Source organism: Impatiens glandulifera, chromosome 4, assembly GCF_907164915.1.
Source record: "Impatiens glandulifera chromosome 4, dImpGla2.1, whole genome shotgun sequence".
NCBI classification, from domain to species: Eukaryota; Viridiplantae; Streptophyta; class Magnoliopsida; order Ericales; family Balsaminaceae; genus Impatiens; species Impatiens glandulifera.
The window spans coordinates 20,278,716-20,300,875 of NC_061865.1; the positions used below are offsets into that span (position 1 = coordinate 20,278,716).

At 31.7% G+C, this 22,160-nt stretch overlaps 1 protein-coding gene across 1 annotated transcript; it reads right to left on the bottom strand.

The window, feature by feature from the left end:
• Positions 1 to 11,771: 11,771 nt before the first annotated feature.
• On the bottom strand, positions 11,772 to 12,593 carry LOC124933457 (zinc finger CCCH domain-containing protein 63-like). The gene is made up of 4 exons (XM_047473859.1): positions 12,543 to 12,593; positions 12,345 to 12,464; positions 12,201 to 12,260; positions 11,772 to 12,098 (listed from the first exon to the last, which is right to left on the bottom strand). Exons 1-4 carry the CDS (start codon positions 12,573 to 12,575, stop codon positions 11,856 to 11,858), a joined length of 456 nt encoding a protein of 151 aa, XP_047329815.1. The 5' UTR covers positions 12,576 to 12,593; the 3' UTR covers positions 11,772 to 11,855.
• Between the last annotated feature and the right edge of the window lie 9,567 nt (positions 12,594 to 22,160).

Here is a 22,160-nt window from a genome sequence, read left to right on the forward strand (position 1 = left end):
CTCATGCAATGGTTGTCCAGGTTGCTTCTTCTCCGATCTTCACTTGTCCACTGGCTTTCCTCCTTGTTAATCTTGATCGGTCCTTCTTTCAAGACTCGGCTCATCTCATCATCTAGTGTTATCAGATGTAGATACATCTGCTTCTTCCAACTGCTAAATGCTTCGCTGTTTAGCATTGGCGGCTTGTCGCTGTGAGTCATGCTTCCCACCATTTTGGTTACTTGAGTGCTAAGAACCTCGCTCTGATACCACTTGTTAGGATCGGGGACGCCCTTGGAGGACCGGGGGTGTTTTTCCGGTTTTAAGTAAGGGTGGCCGCTTACAACACACACACTACTTGGTGATAGTCCGGTTAAAGACTAAAACCGTTCTCAGCACTGCACAACCTGTCACAGACTCTTGAACCGGTGTTCAAGGGCGGAAGTGTCTATTTCAGGTTGAAGCAACGTTTGCGACTTTAGATGATGTTTTAAGAAGGAGGATATATAACGAGAGTGAGTGACCGGTTTTGGAAGTATGATTGGTTTGCGGTTTTATGGTAAGATAGCGGGAAAAGAAAGCGAAATGAAAGAATACAAGACACGGAAATTTGTTTATGGATGTTCGGAGCAAACCCTCCTACGTCACCCCTTCTTCTCAGGTTATGAGAAGGATCTCCACTAACTCTTTAGAGTTACAATTTACACTTCCGGTCGAGCCCAACTTCGCTACTCGCCGGTTACACCAAACTCACACTTTGATGTAATACAACACAACACAATAATCACACACAAGGATTTCCGGTTTTAGGCAAACCGACTTTAGAATGTAGAGCTTTATCTCTCTAGAATTGAATGCTTTATGACTTTCACAATTTCAACTACTCAATTTCTCGTATTCACTGCTGCATTGAATGAGGACGTTTGATCTTCCTTTTATAGCTGAAAGTAGCTAACGGCTACTTTCTTCTCTCTCTTGCGGATTGGTTGATCATTAGCACGCCTATCTGCAGGAGGATTTCTTGCACGCTTCAACTTCCTCGACACCTGGCATTCATGCAGGTGACTCTGAGCAGATGATGACATAACCGGTTTTCAGATTGATACACGTGTTGAACATCCGCTTCCGGTCGTCAGCATCGGATCACCAAGGCATCATTGCATTCCTCCCATGCTTCTGATCGGATCCGATCTTCTTTTATCTTTTCGAGACACGTTTCCTCCGTCACAGTACGTCACTCTTGAGATTTGAATCTTCTGACTTTTGATCTGTACTTTCCGGTTTCTGTGTCTTTGTGCATTATGATCCGGTTGAAGTGTATTCTTCTGTTCTTTGCTAACCGGTTACTTGAGATTGTGAAGCCGGTTCCTGTGATCCTTCGTCTTGATCACTTGAAGCCGGTTTCTTTGATGTGATAGCAGCTGGTTATTGATGCACGATTTCCGGTTCCGGTTTGTTCAGTACCTGCACATGAAGTTTAATTTCTGTTTAGTTTGTCTGGCCGGTTCCAAAATTAATCTACTTAATTTTTCTATCAGAAACATCAACACAATTTCTGGTAATTTAGTAAAAAATTATCATGTAATAGTTAATGAAAGGATAAATCTTGCCACCGAGAATGCCAAATCTTCTACAGGTCTGTATGGGACGGCACCTCCAAATTCGGTGAACCTGCGAATAAAAATAGTTAATAAAAAATCATAAATGAAAAACAAAAAAATCTTAAGAGAAGAACTCTGCAAAGTCCCTAATTAATTACCAGTCAGTCCAAGCTTCAGTCCATATCTTGGGTTTATAAGCTTTATTTGGTGAAAAATAGTCACAATAAAATCCATTGCAAGTGTTAATCTGCACATTATTAGACAAAGACAGATTCAACAGGGAGGAAAAATAAGAGCATTTAAGACAAGAAACTTACAACAAGATCAGGTGCATCATCTTGCTTGCACATTACAGCCAGTCCAAGCTTCGGTCAATATCTTGGATTTCTAAGCTTTATTTGGTGAGAAATAGTCATAATAAAATCCATTGCAAGTGTTAATCTGCACATTATTAGACAAAGACAGATTCAACAGGGAGGAAAAATAAGAGCATTTAAGACAAGAAACTTACAACAGGATCAGGTGCATCATCTTGCTTGCACATTACCCAAGGCACGCCAGTCTCTAATTCCACTGCCATCTCTGCAGCCCATTTCGTGTGTTAGCTATTAAGTATTTCGTATATAGCAGAAATGTGACCCTCCTCTCAACCCAATCCCTTACTTGACCCTCAAAACTCACTATCGAGTCAGGCACCCCAATTTCATACTCCATGGGAACGTATTCATTTTCTATCTGTCATTAGACTCTTTTCAAATCAGCTACAGTGCCTAGATCCCAATTGAAAGGAATTTATAATTAATCTTTATCTCAAAGGAGGAACCTGCAACAGAATTATAGGGCCCCCTATGACTCATAGAGCTCTTCATCTTTCATCATATCCACTATCTTCTTAGTGAATTTTTCCATTGCAGCCTTCATTCATTACATTTTCAGTGTCAATACCAAAACTCGGATTAACATAAGAATTGTGGGAATTACATTCATTGATGGAGGAACACCTTGAAAGGCTCATTATCTGTTCGAAAGCTGATGCCAGGAAACAGGAAAACCTTTGGGGGAGAAGAAGAATGTTGAATGTCTTCACAGAGAGAAAAAAAGAAAAAAAAGGAAAAGAAGCAGATGAAGATCATAGATACAAGTGTTTTACCTGACGAAGAAGCCACATCCATGATATAGAGATCAAGAATCTGCAGATTCATGTAGATCTATAAATGAATTTGGTACTAAATATCCAAATTTAATACCATGTCTTATTATAACAGTTAGATGCATTTCCAATTACACCCTTTGAAGCGTGAATTTGGAAGAGTAAGAAAGAAAAAAAAGATTCAAACTTAAAATGATACTGGACATGGTATTGATAGAACATATAAATAAGAACCTAAACTAAATTGGATTCCATTATCGCAGATACTGACAGGACAACTTCTGTCGATAAAGAAAGATTGCAGATACATCATCATCGATAATCAAGAAACAAACCAAATCAAAATCGGTAAGAGAGAGAGCGAGAAGAAACCAACCTTCCAATAGTATTATGATTTGAACTCGATTATGATTGAAGTCTGATCAATTGAAACTGTTAGGTTTTTTTAGAACTAGAGATGAATTGATAACGATGATTGTATTGTATTATGAAAAATTAAAATAGTGTTCCTATTTATATAGCCCTAAAATATATAGAATATATATAAAATTATAATACATTTTTTTATTGGATCTAAATTGATATAGTTATATTTTGTAGTTAATCGAGAATGATTATATTTTGTTTTTATATTAAAATTAATTTAGTTAAATTTTATAATTAAATTAAAATTAATTTCGTTAAATTTTGTAGTTAATTGACATTGATTAGTTTTTGTTTTTATATTAAAATTGATTCTGTTAGATTTTATAGTTAAATTAAAATTTATTCAGTTAGATTTTGTAGTTGATCGAGATTGATCGAATTTTATTTTTAGATTAAAATTGATTTTGTTTCGATATTCTTTAAATTCTCTCATCACGAAAACACGATCGACACAATCGGCACGGTATCAAAGTTGCGATTTTCTTGTTGTGGTCGTTATTGCTAATCTTTTTGAGTCGCTTGTCAAATCAAGAACGTTCACACGATCTACACGGTATCGACTCTAATAGAGGTCGTTCATGCATCTAGAAAACTTAGGTGTATAAATTAATTAATAATTTTTTTATATTAATATTTTTAGTTTTTTTTAATAAAATAAATATTTTGTTTTTTATAATATTATTTTCAACTATATTTAAAAATAATAATTATAAATATTTGTTATATAAGTTTAGAAAATTGATAGAACATATAAATAAGAACCTAAACTAAATTGGAATCCATTATCGCAGATACTGATAGGACAACTTCCACGATAAGAAAGATTGCAAATACATCATCATCGATAATCAAGAAACAAACCAAATCAAAATCGTTAAGAAAGAGAGCGAGAAGAAACCAACCTTCGAATAGTATTATAATTCGAACTCGATGATCTTTGAAATCTGATCAATTGAAACTGTTAGATTTTTTTGAGAACCAGAGATGAATTGAGAAAGATGATGGTATTTTATTATGAAAAATTAAAATAGTGTTCCTATTTATATAGCCCTAAAACAAATAGAATATATATAAAACTATATTACATTTTTTATTGGATCTAAATTGATATAGTTATATTTTGTAGTTAATTGTACGCGTTCATTTTGTTCACTTCCGTTTTCTGGCGCGTATGCCCCTTTTAAATTGGTTGGCATACGCTCCCCTTTTTTTTGAATTGAATTGGCCCGTACAGGTTTTAAATCGATACACTCGCGAATGTATCGATCTAATTAACTTGAGAGTCGCTACATTAGTTTACTTTCCAAAGAAACTAAAGAAAAGAAAAATCAGAGATTCATTTTAAGAGTTCGGTGTTTGGTTACGTATTAGGAAAGGGCCTACGGCGCTATGTCATATACGCCCGTCTTTACAGACAGTCTCTACTCCTAAGTAATTGGCCAGTTGATGTTTGAAGGATTGTTATGTTTTCGTTCTGAGTTTAGACTCTTTTGCTTGTGTGAGAAAATCTTAATCATTTTTGCAAGGGGCTAGTCCTATTCATGAGGTATTTGACGAGGATAAAGCATTGAAACACTGAAAAGCATCGAAAAATAAAGAGCAAAATTCTCAGGAAAAACAAGAGTCACGATTCCAGAGGGAAGACATACGAGTGTGAACGACAAGGACAAAGTTTCGGATTGAAGATTGGAAATCTTATGCTCTTTGGACAAAGGAGAGAAGAGAATGAATTAACCCAAGGTCTTAAGTGTTTCCCCTTTTGAAATTGTCAAAGTTAAGGAAAACTCCGAACACAACACATTAAAATGAGTCATTTTTAAAAATAATTCCCAAAATTCCCAAAAATTTCATATAATAGTCAAAAATATTATTAAAAGCTCACAGGGATCGAGTTTGAAATTTTTGGAGTTATAAAACCCCCGATATGACACTGCAAAGATGGACATTTTTCCAAACAGGCCTTAAAAATTCCGGGGAATATTATTTTTGAAGAAAATTATATTTTGGAGTTTTTGGGAAAATTTGAGAAAGTTTGAAAGTGGTTTGAATGTTAGAATCATCATTTTAAGGTGGTTTGTTAAAATCGGGAAACAAACCGGACTAATTTTTTTTTTTGAAAGTTTTAAATTAAAATAAAAGGAAAAGAAAGTTTAAGGGTCCAATTAAAACATCAGGAAGAGATCAGGGACTACTTTAATTTCGAATTAATAAATTAATTCGAAATTAAAGTTCTCAGGCTTATTTAAAAATAAAAGAGACCCAGGGGCCTCTTTGAAACTTCAACAGAAGTTGAAGGAAATGAAATATAACAAATAACCCACTGGTCTTCCCCTCGTCTCCTGCCAGACGATTTCCGGCGGCCTTCGCGCCTTAGATCGCAGATCCGTCCGCCGCTATCCCCCGTCTGTTCAGCTCATCCGCGCTCCATTTCTCTCCACTTTGACTCGCCATATGGATTCGATCAAGTCTCAGCCTCAAGAAGACCAAGATCAATTATCCCCCTAAACTGCAGAATCAACCCGACGTCGTTTGAATCCTGCTTCCAGATCACAACAGAACTCGCCGCGGCGATACGTCGAATCACCTGGAGCTCGTCTACGCACTGGAATTGCACCTAATCTTCTACAACAGAAGAAATTACACAGCCAGCACCTTCTTCTTCTTGGCAAACGCAGGTTTTGTGATTTCAACAGAATAATCTCTTTTGTTTCCAGAACAAGGGTGAAATCCTAATCTAATTCAAACCTAAACTAATCTAAACTAACATCTATCAATCTAAATATCCAGCCAACAGCAAAACAAAACACAATAGCAGTAACAACAAGAACAAGAAAAGCAAAACCAGGAATCAACAATAGAGAAAAAGAAAAAAAGATGCAGTTGAATCTCTAATACGTGAATGGTATCGGTGTACATAACCGATGCCTCAAACAGATTGTAACAAGCTACATTGGATTGGCGACTCACCTGAATGGAGAAAGAAAGCAGACGAAAAGGAAGAACTGAATTCGCCCGATAGCGTAGGAAGTTCAGGTTGACGTTCTGCTGTTCTTCGCGTTTATTTATTTGTCTCTTCTCAGTTGAATCATTCTTCTTCTTCGATGGAACCGAACTGGATTGTATAACTGCTCCTTCTATCTCCAGAACCGCTCTCCTGATCTTCCTCCCGAACTGAAAACTCAAACTCCAAAACTGAAAAACCTCCGATCTCAAAACTGAAAAAACCTTTGATCTCAAAACTCTAAAACCTCTCCCTAAAAACTGCCTCCTTCATCCTTCTTAACAAATCTCTTTTTTTCCAGCTGAAAAAACTGCCCCTCTTAACTTCAGGGTTAAATTGGAAATACGCCATAAAATCAAGGGCACGCATGAAAAAAAAATATATATTTCTTCAACTTTATTTTATTCCCATTTTTCCTACCCTTTATTTGCACCATCATCCCAAATAAATCTCCCTGACCTCGTTTTTTCTCATACAATTGTGAACATTTTATGGTCAATTCTTAACATCACTAACGTGAATCTCCTTTTTGAATGAACCCAAATGGACCTTCCTATCCAAAATTATGATATTTTAAAGTCACCCCTCCATTTTAATCTTTTTAATCCCACGGTTTTCACTTTCATAACTTTAATAGCCCATAACTTTGTGCACAGATATTTTCCCACCATTAGGTTGGTACCATTGGAAAAGAAAGACTCTTGCCTACATCCCCATGTTCTCCTTTGCTCACGAAATGGTCCGTGTTGGTCAGGAGACTAGCCTCACAGAAACGTGCCAGTACACGCATCACCTTCGCTTCAGGCGACTTGGACTGAGATTTAGGGAGAACTGGGAGAACTATTTGGTATCGTTGGAAAGAGAATTCAAAGGGCTTTCCAAAGGTATCTCATACACCGAAGATGGATCATTGGTTAAAATGATATGAGTTTTGGAAGTGCAGCATAGTTTCAACTGGCTCCCAGGATTTGAATCGGTAGTGCGCTTCCCTTGTACAGATCGAATGAGGGCCTTAACCTTCGAATCACGGTTCGGGAATGGTGCCATTGGAAAGATATGCGAGTTATCTTTCCAACCCAACTTGAATTATTCAAAACCATCATGCACAGATCAAGTTACGAATTTTTAAGTGAAAGGGTGTTCGGTTTAAACATTTCAGGAACACTTTCCACTCATGACCAGATTTCGTCTAGATATAGGGAACCAATGGGAGATTGGGCTACACCATATGAAAGATGACTAATTTCTATTTTCAAAACATCAAAGATCATTGAATTTCATCCAGTATTGAAGCCGAGATAAATTCATGAAGTCTAGGGTTTCAATGGAAGCTCCATGGGAACTTCAAACTTAAGGATTCTTGATTTTCTTTTCCAATAATTCCCTTTTCAAATAATCCACTTTTCAAATAATCCGATTTTCCCACTTTAGGAGACCAGTCTACTCTATCCCACTTCTTCTTGACACGTGCTTGATCCCTCTTTGACCCGGGTTGACTCGTCGGTTGGCTGATTGACTCCGGTTGACCTGTTCTCTTGTTTTCCCTCTTTTCGAGCAATTTTTACACAAATTTGCAAATAGTGATATTACACTCAAAATTCAAGATTTTTCAAAACGTACAACCTGAACGTGTCACGGGTTGGAAAAACAGAGTCGTTATGATATTCGACCTTTGGATCGTTATCTTTTAAACTTTTTTAGGTCGGTTTTCCATGAGGTGTTTCTATTTTTATTTTCCCGGTTCAATAAACAAATATGAGTATTATTTCGGGCCGGGTTTTTTTATTATATATCTAGGGTGTAAAAATGTGGTGTCTACATTAATCGAGATTGATTGTATTTTGTTTTTATATTAAAATTAATTTGGTTAGATTTTATAGTTAAATTAAAATTAATTTCGTTAAATTTTATAGTTGATTGAGTTTGATTAGTTTTTGTTTTTAGATTAAAATTGATTCGGTTAGATTTTATAGTTAAATTAAAATTTATTCAGTTAGATTTTGTAGTTGATCGAGATTGATCGAATTTTTTTTTTAGATTAAAATTGATTTTGTTTCGATATTCTTTAAATTCTCTCATCACGAAAAATGATCGGCACGGTATCAAAGTTGTGATTTTCTTGTTGTAGTTGTTATTGCTAATCTTTTAGGGTCGCTTGTCAAATCAAGAATGTTCGCACGATCGGCACGATCAACACGGTATCGACTCTAATAGAGGTCGTTCATGCATCTAGAAAACTTAGGTGTATAAATTAATTAATAATTTTTTTATATTAATATTTCTAGTTTTTTTTAATAAAATAAAAATTTTGTTTTTTATAATATTTTTTTCAACTATATTTAAAAAAAATATATAAATATTTATTATATAAGTTTAGAAAATATATAGAACATATAAATAAGAACCTAAACTAAATTGGATTCCATCATCGCAGATACTTACAGGACAACTTCCGTCGATGAAGAAAGATTGCAGATACATCATCATCATCGATAATCAAGAAACAAACTAAATCAAAATCGTTAAGAGAGAGAGCGAGAAGAAACCAACCTTCAAATAGTATTATGATTCGAACTCGATGATGATTGAAATCTGATCAATTGAAACTGTTTGGTTTTTTTGAGAACCAGAGATGAATTGAGAAACATGATCGTATTGTATTATGAAAAATTAAAATAGTGTTCCTATTTATATAGCCCTAAAATAAATAAAATATATATAAAATTGTACTACATTACATTTTTTATTGGATCTAAATTGATATAGTTATATTTTGTAGTTAATCGAGATTGATTGTATTTTGTTTTTATATTAAAATTAATTTGGTTAGATTTTATAGTTAAATTAAAATTAATTTCGTTAAATTTTGTAGTTGATTGAGTTTGATTAGTTTTTATTTTTAGATTAAAATTGATTCGGTTAGATTTTATAGTTAAATTAAAATTTATTCAGTTAGATTTTGTAGTTGATCGAGATTGATCGAATTTTATTTTTAGATTAAAATTGATTTTGTTTCGATATTCTTTAAATTCTCTCATCACGATCGACATGGTATCAAAGCTGCGATTTTTTTGTTGTGGTCGTTATTGCTAATCTTTTAGGGTCGTTTGTCAAATCAAGAACGTTCGCTCGATCGGCACGATCGACACGGTATCGACTCCAATAGAGGTCGTTCATGCATCTAGAAAACTTAGGTGTATAAATTAATTAATAATATTTTTATATTAATATTTTTAGTTTTTTTTAATAAAATAAATATTTTGTTTTTTATAATATTTTTTCAACTATATTTAAAAAAAATTATAAATATTTGTTATATAAGTTTAAAAAATTGATAGAACATATAAATAAGAACCTAAACTAAATTGGATTCCATTATCGCAGATACTGACATGACAAATTCCGTTGATGAAGAAAGATTGTAGATACATCATCATCGATAATCAAGAAACAAACCAAATCAAAATTGTTAAGAGAGAGAGCGAGAAGAAACCAACCTTCCAGTAGTATTATGATTCGAACTCGATTATGATTGAAATCTGATCAATTGAAACTGTTAGGTTTTTTTAGAACTAGAGATGAATTGAGAACGATGATCGTATTGTATTATGAAAAATTAAAATAGTGTTCCTATTTATATAGCCCTAAAATATATATATAATATATATAAAATTATACTACATTTTTTATTGGATCTAAATTGATATAGTTATATTTTATAGTTAATCGAGATTGATTGTATTTTGTTTTTATATTAAAATTAATTTAGTTAGATTTTATAATTAAATTAAAATTAATTTCGTTAAATTTGGTAGTTGATTGAGATAGTTGATTGAGATTGATTAGTTTTTATTTTTATATTAAAATTGATTAAGTTAGATTTTATAGTTAAATTAAAATTTATTCAGTTAGATTTTGTAGTTGATTGAGATTGATCGAATTTTAATTTTAGATTAAAATTGATTTTGTTTCGATATTTTTTAAATTCTCTCATCACGAAAACACGATCGACACAATCGGCACGGTATTAAAGTTGCGATTTTCTTGTTGTGGTCGTTATTGATAATCTTTTTGGGTCATTTGTCAAATCAAGAACGTTCACACGATCGACACGATATCGACTCTAATAGAGGTCATTTATGTATCTAGAAAACTTAGGTGTATAATTTAATTAATAATTTTTTATATTAATATTTTAATTTCTTTTTTAATAAAATAAATATTTTGTTTTTTATAATATTTTTTTCAACTATATTTTAAAAAAAATAATTATAAATATTTGTTATATAAGTTTAGAAAATTGATAGAACATATAAATAAGAACCTAAACTAAATTGGATTCCATAATCCATTATCGCAGATAAGGACAACTTCCGTCGATGAAGAAAGATTGCAGATACATCATCATCGATAATCAAGAAACAAACCAAATCAAAATCGTGTTGAGAGAGAGGGAGATAAAACCAACCTTTGAATAGTATTATGATATTCCTTAAATACCTTCTTCTGCTGCTGCTTCTACTAGGTTTGAAATCGAGAAATCAGAAACGAGTTTATAATTAATAAAAATAATTGTGGGATCTGCGAGCAGAGGCTAATGATGAGTAGTAGTAGGATGAAAAGAGGATCGTCTCTTTCACTATACAGACCGGCAATGTTATCAATGGTGGCTATAGCTGCAGTTTGCGTTTGTGTGGCTTTGTTCTTCAAGAGCTCTCCTGAAGTTCTATATGTCTTCAAGCCCTTTAGGTGGGAACAGCTCGATTATGGTACAATCTAATTAAGTTTTTTTTTTCTTCTATTTCGAATTAACTTGTTTTCGATTTTTGGAGGGTATAATTCTGGGGTGGGTAAATAAAGAAAGATATGGAATGGTGGGTGGGTGATATATAATAAAAATATGGTCTAACATATTTATCATGAGATTGAGTGGAAATGTGTGTACTGTGTATGTTGTAGTTATTTTTAAAGTTGTGGGATATATAATAATATATATTCAGCATTGAAGTCTCATGTATTATTATTGTTTGTAAGAATATTGGTATCAAATTTTTAGGCCAAAACTTCATTTGTGTTGTTTAATTAATTTAGCTATTATGGTTTTGTATTACTTTGATTCATTTTGTTACATTTTGAAAAAGACAGCAATTATTTGGTTTTCTATTTAAAATATCATAACTTTTAATTTTTTGGTTTAAGGAATTAGAATTGAACAATTGATTGATTTTTTAGTGCTAATTAAATTATTTTATTTTATAAGTTTATAAATTACTTTTTAAAAATTAAAGGAATTTATGTTTATAAATAAATAAAAATAGTTATTTAAATACAATTTAAAATAATTTATTGTCATTTATTTATTATTAGTTTAAAAATCATGAAATATATATAATACATCACTGCTATTCTCTTAAATTAATCTCTTACAAATTGAAAAAAATTATTAATTTGAAATACTTTAAGCCTCAACATAATATAACCTATAATTATTAAATTAACTAAAAATAAACACATATACATAATCATTCAAATATATATAAACTCATATTTTCAAAAAATCAATAAAATATATATAAACTCATATTCGATCCTTAAATCAAAGATCTACGGAATAAAAGAAAAACAAACATCTAATTTGACATTCTTCATATAAAAGTATTTATATTACATTTCCTATTCAAACTTATTTGATAAGAAATCATCGAAGAGAAGAAGGCTTTCCATCTAATTTCCATACAGCTAACTGCCCCGTCGCATCTCCAGTGACGAAAATACCCTTGGAACCCAACACTTCAATAGCACAAACTTCCTTCTTCGCAAACAATCTGCCCCTCTCTTCAAATGAAGGCAAATCGTATAAACGAACACAACTATCATCACAAGAAACCAAAAGAATCGCCTTATCTTCTTCATCGTGAATGCCACCAAGAGCTATAACACCCTGAAATAGTGTCACCAAAACACAAACACAAACAAATTATGTTTTAACAACACTTTTTAACTTCTTAAGATAGAAATGTAAATTAAAACAAATATTACATACATGTCCCTCTTCTTGTGTATGAATTACTTCAATATGCCCACTTTCTTTATCAGCCCAAACCTGTTCATAATAATAATAATAACTAAATATGAATCCAACTGAAAAAACCAAGCAACATCAATTGTAGATAAAAAAAATGAATACCTTAATTGTTCCATCCATTGAACCAGACAGTAAATAGGTTTCCCAGCAAATCAACGACATAATTGCACTTGTGTGTCCATATAGAGTCTCGATGCACTCCATTGTATCAAGATCCCAAACCTATTATCGAATCAAAACATAAACATGCATCCAAATTTATTTATTTTTGCTAAAAGTGGAGTGAAATCAACAACTTACTCTTATAGTATTATCTCTTGAACCAGAGAACATTCTACTTCCTTTTACTCCAACATTCTATTAAAATCAATAAAAAATACAAACTTATTTTGAACGAGAGTTTTTTTTGTTCGTATTTTGGTGATACTCGGAAAAGGGTTATCTTGTTATATCCTCCGTATCCGTTAAAAGCGGTCTCTACTTTATAAAATACTACCTTTTGGAAAATTGGTTTTATGTTTTATTTAACCAATTATTCTTTCGGTTTTAGACATGCACATATTTTTGTATATTTGAAAATTGTAACACCAATATTTAAATGGAGGTACATATAACTGACGACGATTGAGGAGGATCAGTTTTAAAGGCATTAAGGTTTAATAATTTTAAAAATATTTTGAAAGTATTTTGAAAGTATTTTCTAGATTTTCCAAATTATTAGAAAATGGTTTGATTTTCCAAAAAATAATTTTGAAAAAAAAACGTGGAACCAAATAGGCCCTAGGACCAATGTTAACGGTCCTAAGTGTGAATTTCATTGGTCCGGGGCTAAAACCCTCGGTCGAGGTGCGAGAATGTTCGGTCGAGGTGCGAGGATGTTCGGTCGGGTGCTGAAGACCTTGGTCGGGGTCCTAAAGTCCTGGGTTAAGGAGCTGAGGTTCCTCGATCAGATGCGGGAATCCTCAATCGGGTGTAGGAATCCTTGGTCGGGTGCAGGAATCCTTGGCCTGGTGTGAGAATCCTCGGTCGGACCCCTTTAGTCGCGATTCAAGAATTCTCGACCGGGGTGCTACAATCCTCGGTCGGACTCCCTCGGTCGAGGTTAAACCTAAGATAAGTTTCTCGGTACTCAATAACACCAAAATGCATGTTTGATAATTTCGTTTGAAGCTCGGATCCTTTGATCCAAAGGCATGTGAAGCTTCACAAAGTTCTCATGATCATTCTGAACATCATCCTGATTTGTCATTCAATCGGGAAGAGGTTCCATTTAAACCAAACAGTTTTATAGCCAAAAAATGGGTTTCTGGTTTTTGTGCTTTAATGAAGCATAAAAAGCTTATCAATAACTTCCTTATACCTCATATAGTTGAATGAAATCAAAACATGAATACTGGCAGTTCATTTTGACCAATTCAAGAAATGAAATTTTTATTTTTTAAACATGATCAGGATAGATTGGAACTGGTCCAAATTGTCCCAACATCATTATAAAACATGTTGGGAAGCTTTTGGGTTGCTGTTCTTGAGCAATAACTCAATAACAGAAAATTCGATTTTGAATTTTTTAAATTCAAATTTAAGGGTTTCTGATTTAGGTTGATTGATCGGGTTTGGATTCAACAGAAATATTATAAATGATCCTAGGATCGTTTCCCAATCAAGAAATCGAACAACCGGGCAATATATGATGCTAGCAAAACTGAAATATAAAAATTTCAATATAAAATGGTAATTCGAAATAGAGGGTGATTGAAAGCTTACATGGAGTTAGAAAACACTCTTTAGTTCTTAGAGAAGCTTTCTGAATGTCCAAAGTAGAGCCTTAAGGCCTTACACAAAAATTCTGAAATTCCAGAAAAAGTTTGAAACTTTAGTGGTAGATTTTTTCAGAGCTTGATGAGGACTTGAGAGTGTATATCTTGCCTTCGTTTTGCTCAATAGAGGCTATTTATATCCTCCCAATGTTGGTTCATCGACCAAGTGGATCGAATTTGGTCAAACAACCATTAATGGCGTTTTGACTATTTTCCGGCCAATTGGTGGTGTAGGCTGTCATGATGCTCCTAGGTGTAAGAGAAATTATTATCGGAGTAGGGTGATCATTTCACCTTTTGAACGAAGTCAAAAGGTTAAGAAACGACAAAGTGATGGTTGTCGTTCTTATCTATTCGTCGTCGTAAAGAAGACGAAGGCGTAGGGAGAAATGACGTCATTTTGAGCTTATGTGTTTGTGCGTTGAGAGAGGCCCAAAACGGGGCTAAGCGCGGACGTTGAGCGTTCCGTTAGCACTCCATTGGCAATGAGCGGCCCGCGCGTGTCTAGACTGACATCGTTAAGGGTTTGTTTGAAAATTAATTTTTGTTTTATCTTTTGTCTTTATTTTTCATCCATAAAATATACAAAATATTTGTAATAAATATAATATTTATTTTTCCAATTTATTTCTTATTAATATTTTTATTATTTTATTATTATTATTATTATTATTATATTTTTGGGTTTAATAAATAATTTAGTTGGGGATAAAATAGATATAACATTTATCTCAAATTATTTATTTAATTATCCTTGTTTTTTTCTAAAATAATTGAGATAAATTGAGTACAACATTTATCCCAAATTATTTTATTTATTTTTCATTGCCATTATTCTTAATTAATTTTGATTTAATTATCACTAATTTAAAATAATTATTTTGATTTATTTTCAAATAAAATCAAAATAATTAATCCCAATTAAACAATTAATTAAATTAACTAGTGTGATAATTAAACATTAATTAATTAAGATTAATTAAGGATAATGACCAAATAAAATAAATACAATTATTTAATATAAATGTTGTACTTATTTTATCTCAATCTAATTTTACAAAAATAATGGATCAAAATAAATAATTTATGATGAAATTTGGTACCCATTTTATTCAAAAAAAATTATTTACTTCACCCAAAAATAAACTAAAAAAATAAATAAATAAAATAATTTGGCAAAATATTTTTCATATTTATTTTAAAGATTTTGTGTATTTTAAAGAATTAAAAATAAAGAAAAGTGGGTAAAATAATCAATTTCAAACAAACTCTTAAGGTTTTAAATAAAAAATATAAAATATGAAATCAGATATAGCCGAAATACAGAGAAATCGCTACAACTGAAGCCTCGTCCATCGGATGGACACTGCACTTTCATCCAACGCCTAGCACTGCCCGTGTAGCTCGTTGTGATGAGAGAAGCGCGCCTCCGCGAAGTAGAGGATCGACTAACGCGCGTCTCATCGTCGTTAGCTGAAACGCAATAGAACGCTTGGAAAACAACATAATCCCTAAACCCTAAGTTGTTCTGCGTCCGCGTTCTTTCCTGAAACGACGTTGTTTCGTTCCTGCATCCTCTTCTTCATCCCGATCACCGAAAGGATCAGAACGACAATCATCTTTGATTTTTCAAAGATTGAACTCTATCAATAGTCCACCATTTCGGTTGATTCAAAAGGTGAAATGATCACCCTACTTCGGTGATCATTTCTCCTACATCTATAGGCATCAATGATGCTTATTCCGGCAACTGACCGAAGAATAACTTAAATATCATTAATGACTTTTGACTAGTTCAAGCCATTTGGCTTCCTCAACCGACTTCAGAGGCTATCAATAGTCTCCCTTAACAATTCTGAAGCCAAGAGATCTCATCTCCAACTCTTAATCAAAAGATTTCAAAAATCCTCCATTTAAGTTCAAAAAGCTTCTAATTTTTCGAAAATTTTGCATAAGACCTTAAAGCTTGGATTCGGGCATCTAGAAAGCTTCATTAAGGTCTAAGAAAATTATCTACCATATAAAAAGTAATTAACAAGTCCAAACATTCAGTAAATTTTAGTTTTGCCTCGTTATATTTAGCTAATTGCCTTGTTAAATTTGTTTTAGAAAAAAAATGCGAGATGAACCAACAGATGCGCAACAATTCAATGACACAGCTACTCAGATGCGCAACAAACAATAGTCTCTACTAAAATAAATGATCCGACTATGATACCACAAACAATAGTCTCCACTCAATTTTCTTTTACCACATTATTATAGTTATGTTATCATGTGTTTATGTTATAACAGTTATATTAAGCTTATTTTAGCGTTATATTGAGCTTATTTTAGCGTTATATTGAGCTTATTTTAGCTTTATATTGAGCTTATTTTAACGTTATATTAAGCTTATTTCAGCGTTATACTAAATATAATTCAGTGTTATACTAAGCATAATTCAGCGTTATATTGAGCTCAATACACGGTTATATTGAGCTCAGAACACTTTTTAATTGAGCTTAGTACACGGATATATTGAGCTCAATACACAGTTATATTGAATAAATACACGGTTATAATTATTCTAAATATTATAAACAAATGTATAAATATTTTAAATAAATGGATAAACATTCTAAATAACTTAACTAGAACTTGGAAGGTATAAATTCAAAATGGCTCGTTCATTGTCGTGGGTGTTGAGGGTGGATTTTAACAATTTGGTGATGTAAGGAATCATCAACCAATGCATATTATTGGCGGCATCTTTCGGATTCGCCCATAAATTCCAATCTTTCGATTCGCCATTGTAAGTCTCCATGTGCCTCATGGTAAAATTTCCACAATCAATTGCGTTTTTAGTAACTTGCCACTTCAATTTCAGCAATGCAGGCTTCAATGTGGGGAGAATGTCGGAAATGGTACACCCCTTTGAACGAAGAAAGTGGATAAACCACTCTATAGTAAGGTTAAGTTTTTCGTACTTATTTTCAAATTTTATACCTTTTGGGAGACACCGATTGTCTATGACATCCACATTGTATTTAAATTTCCTATTGCCTCGAATGAGGTTGAAACGACGAAGTAAAAATGGTGATGTCTACCAATCGGAAGAAAAATCTTCACGCAAAAAAAAATATATTAAGTAATACACTCAAGATATCTACCACTTAATTTTTATATATATACCACATAAGCATCATATATCTACCACTTAAACTCTATATAACTAAGTAATACGCTCCATATATCTACCACTTACGCTTTATATATAATATATCTACCAATTAAGCTTCATATAACTAAGTAATACACTCAATATATCTATCACTCATTCTTCATATATATTTTTTTAGAAAGGATTCTTCATATATCTACCAACTACATATATCTATTACTTAAGCTCTATATATCTACCACTTAAACATATAACTACCAATTACTTATCCATATAAATACAAAATAACATGTCAAGATAAATCGTCAATTTAGCTTGATTGATGTCTTCAATTGTCATTAACGAGTTTATAGAGGCCCTGAGGAGAAGTGCGGATGTTTACAATCGTTGTTTTCGGCAATCTTCTTTTTGAAAACTTCGAACTGATAAAATGACAAAGGTGAACGCTCCATATAACTACTTATTGAGCTCCATATATCTACCTATTATTCTCCATATAACTACATATTATACTTCATATAACTACTTATAATGCTTCAGTATAACTACTTATTACGAAATATAACTACTAACACGCAAATAATAACTTACCTTCCAAAATCTTGGTCGTCAACACCATTGGTCTTCCTCTTTCGTGCGTTCGGGATGGTCTTCCTCTTTCATGCATTCGGGATCCTTACAACAGTTGTATCGAGGTTTCCATCGAATAAAACAAGGTCAGAAAGGGGGCGGTAGAGGGGATGTTGATATCGGTGGAAGAATCCATTGATGTTGATGTTAGGCAGCGAGAGAATAGACAGTAAGAAGAGATTTGATATTGGAGAATACATACGCCAATAATACAAGAGGAGGCGAGGCGGGGAAAGAATAGATGACGAGGGCTTCCACGACGAGACAGATAACAACTGACGGCAATAAGAGATTTGATGAAAAGAGTTGAGCGCTTCCACGGCGAGACAAAGAAGAACTCACGCGAGGACTAGAGTTTTAGACAGGAGCGAGAAGAGAGAGTAGTGAGAGAGAGGCAATGTGGTTAGTGATTGATTCATATTAAGTTTAGGGGCAGGCGAAGAGTTGCGCATTAATGTTAGTGATAGAGAGGTAACGTGGTTAGTGAGTGATTGAGATTAAGGTTAGGGGTAGGCTAAGAGTATTAATGCGCGCTTGTTTGAATATTTTTTTAAATTGAAATTCCAGCGTGGCAATGACACATAGATTCTCTCTACGATCACAACCCCACTTTTTTTTTCTGGAGAATAATTATTTAGTTAAACTAGTCTTTAAATACCTCTCTTTTTATTATTCTTTATTTTTTAAATATATTGTCTATATTTAAATAGTTATGTAAAAAAAATAATATATTTTATAAACATAATTAATATAACTCCGGAAAATTCTTTTCCCGTAAAAGGTCAAGATTCAATAAATTTAAAAGATTATTTATATGATAAAGAGTCTCTAATTAATTTTTCAGTTTAAAATTAATAAAAAAAATTATACGTATATAAACGTATTTTTAACAAGAGTTTCTTTTTTGTTTGTATTTTGGTGATACTCGGGAAAAAGCTTTCGCGCTATATCCTCCGTACACGTTAAAAACAATCTCTACTTTATAAAATATTGTCTTTAGGAAAATTGGTTGTATAACGTTTTATTTAACTAATTATTCTTTCGGTTCTAGACATGCACATATTTTCGTGTATTTAAAAATTGTAATAACAATATTTAAATGGTGATACATGTAGATGATGATGATTGAGGAGGATCAATTTTAAAGGCATTAAGGTTTAAAAATAAATCTCAAACGAGTCCTCGGTCAGATGCGAGAATCCTTAGCCGGGTGTGGAAATCCTTGGTCGAGTGCGGGAATCCTCGGTCGGACCCCCTCGATCGTGGTTCACGGATTCTCGGTCGGGGTGTTAGAATCCTAAGTTAGACTCCCTCGGTCAAGGCTCAAAGATTTTCGGTCGGGGTGCTACATGCCTCGATCAAACTCCCTCGATCGAGGCTAAACCTGAGCTAGGTTTCTCGGTCCTCAAGAACACTAAAATGCAGGTTTAGTCATTTCATTTGAGGTTTTGAATTTTTGATCCAAAGGCATGGGAAGCTTCACAAAGTTCACAGGATCATTTTGAACATTATCTCGATTTATCATTCAATCGGGAAGAGGTTCCATTTAAACAAAACAGTTTTATAGCCAAAAAATGGGTTTCTGGTTTTAGGGCTTTAATGAAGCGTAAGGAGCTTTTCAATAGCTTCCTTATACTTCATATAGTTGAATGAAATCAAAACATGAACACTTACGGTTCGTTTTGACCAATTCAAGAACTGAAATTTTAATTTTTTATAAAAAAAATGGTTTTTATCAAACGTGATCATGATGGATTGAAACTGGTCCAAATAGGTTCCCAACATCATTTTAAAAAATATTGGGAAGTTTCTGGGTTATTGTTCTTGAGCAATAACTTAATAACAGAAAACCCGATTTTGAAATTTTGAAATTCAAATTTAGGGGTTTCTAATCTATGTTGATTAATCGGGTTTGACTTCAACGGAAATATTATAAATGATCACAAGATCGTTTCTCAGTAAAGAAATCGAACAACCAGGCAATATATGAATCTAGCAAAACTGAAATATAAAAATTTTAATTTTAAATGGTAATTCAAAATATAGGGTGATTGGAAACTTATTTGGAGTTGGAGAACACTCATTAGTTCTTAGGGAAGTTTTCTAAATGCTCAGAGTAAAGGCTTAAGGCCTTACACAAAAATTCCGAAATTCCAGAAAAAACTTGAAACTTTAATGGCGGATTTTCTCAGAGCTTGATGAGGACTTGAGAGTGGTTCATCGACCAAGTGGGTCGAAATTGGTCAAACAACCATTGATGGCGTTTTGACTAATTTTTGTCCATTTGCTGGTGTAGACGTGATGATGCTCCTAGACGTAAGAGAAATATTATCGGAATAGGGTGATCATTTCACCTTTTGAACGAAGTCAAAATGTTAATAAACGACAAAGTTCCATCTTTAATTTTTCAAAGATGGTTGTCGTTCTTTTCTATTCGTTTTTTATTAAACATGATCGGGATTGATTGAAACTGGTCCAAATAGGTTCCCAACATCATTGGGAAAATGTTGGAATGTTTATGGTGAAATAAGTTCCTAACATTTAATTATTTATTTGTTTAAATTATTTAAAATTTAAATGATATATTAGATAACATAATAGGTTATAGATTTATTTATATTGTGAATTTATTTTATTTAATATAATTAATATAATTTTTTTAAATGAAATAATTTTTTAATTTAATTTATTGAATATAAATTTTATAATTTAATAAAAACAAATATTAGATATATATTTTTTAATATTAATTTTTATTATAAATAAAACATTTAAGTAAAGGATAATTTTGGTATTTTAATTAAATAAATAATTGATTATATTAGTGATTCAATTCTTGTTGGGTTTTATTTTTATTTGGAAGTCTTAGTTAATTGTTTTAATTATATATATATATATATATATATATATATATATATATATATATATATATATATATATATATATATATATTTCTTTGACAAATAAGAAATATTTCTTAGAAAAAAATATATTTTTTAAAATTATATATATTTAAACGGTTAAAATAATATATTACATGATTGGATAGTTTTATGATTAATAAGTTAAAATTAATTAACTATATAAATACATTGTTTTTCTTTAATTTTATTTTTAAATTTTTTGGTTGGTAAAATATTGAAAATATAAAAAAAGAAAAAAAAAAGTTGTACGTCAACATATAATTTCTTTGAGTATATTAATGTTTGAATATTTTTTTCTTAATGATACAAAGTTAACTTGTTGAAACGAATATTTTTTTTATTGAAAATTTAAACTTATAAAATCTCTACATACTTGAATTATTTTAATTGATTATGTCAAACTAATATTTTAATAAAATAAATAATATATATTAAATTTATTTTTATTATATTATTTTTCAAACGAATTACGATTTAATTAAAAAATTGAAATTTGAATTATACAAATTCCAATTTCACCGTCCAAACATAGCATAAAGATTACAATTTTTATAGAGTTCCCAATGATTGTTTTTCAATTAAAAAATATATATTCACTCTGGACAGTAAAATAATGATACTGTATTGAGATCTCAATATATCACTAATATTTGATATGATCGATATGTTACTTATATAGTATTATACTAAAATTTCGATACACCGAAATATCGTTATGGTGTCGATATAATTTTTCTTATACCAGAAATTTCAATATGGTATACGATATAGATAAAAAAAATAAAAAAAAATTCAATATACTTCAATGATTCACCCCTAGTTATAATTTTTCTTGTTATATTTTGTTTTTGTTGTTACCATTATAGATGTTACTCTTTAAAAAAAAATCCTACAATTTATAGAAATATATTTAATAAATCTACCATTGCAAATTAGTAAAAAAAAGAAAATAATTTGTATTTTTAATCAATATACTTTTTAATGTACAATTAATTTAATTAAGAAAAATATTGGTTCGAAGCATCGAAACAATATCTTACTCGAATGGTCTCTAACGCAAACAATTACCCAAACAATGAATTCATTATTGATTTTGACCTTCAAAATGTTGATAATAACCCACTATTTCCATCTTGGACAATAATCAAATCATCTAGACTATAGTAATTCTCAATCAGATAATTTATTTTTCTTGAATAAATTGTATATTTAAGGATAAAATCATTTGATTAGTCTAGTTTATTTCTTTCGAAAGTTTGTGAAAAACAATTTAATACAAGTTATTGGTCAATCAACCAACTCATAAGAAAAACATCAAAAATCTCATTCTTTTTGTTGCTTAAAGTTAGAAATCGTCAAAACTATATGTGTTTTTCCTTCAACC

Excerpts from the sequence above, each read along its gene's own strand:
- LOC124933457 (XM_047473859.1), bottom strand. The coding sequence starts at position 12,575 with ATGTTCTCTGGTTCAAGAGATAATACTATAAGA. Across the intron at positions 12,465-12,542 it reads CAAGAGATAATACTATAAGA|GTTTGGGATCTTGATACAAT; the intron begins GTAAGTTGTTGA and ends ATTCGATAATAG. Across the intron at positions 12,099-12,200 it reads ATACACAAGAAGAGGGACAT|GGTGTTATAGCTCTTGGTGG; the intron begins GTATGTAATATT and ends ACACTATTTCAG.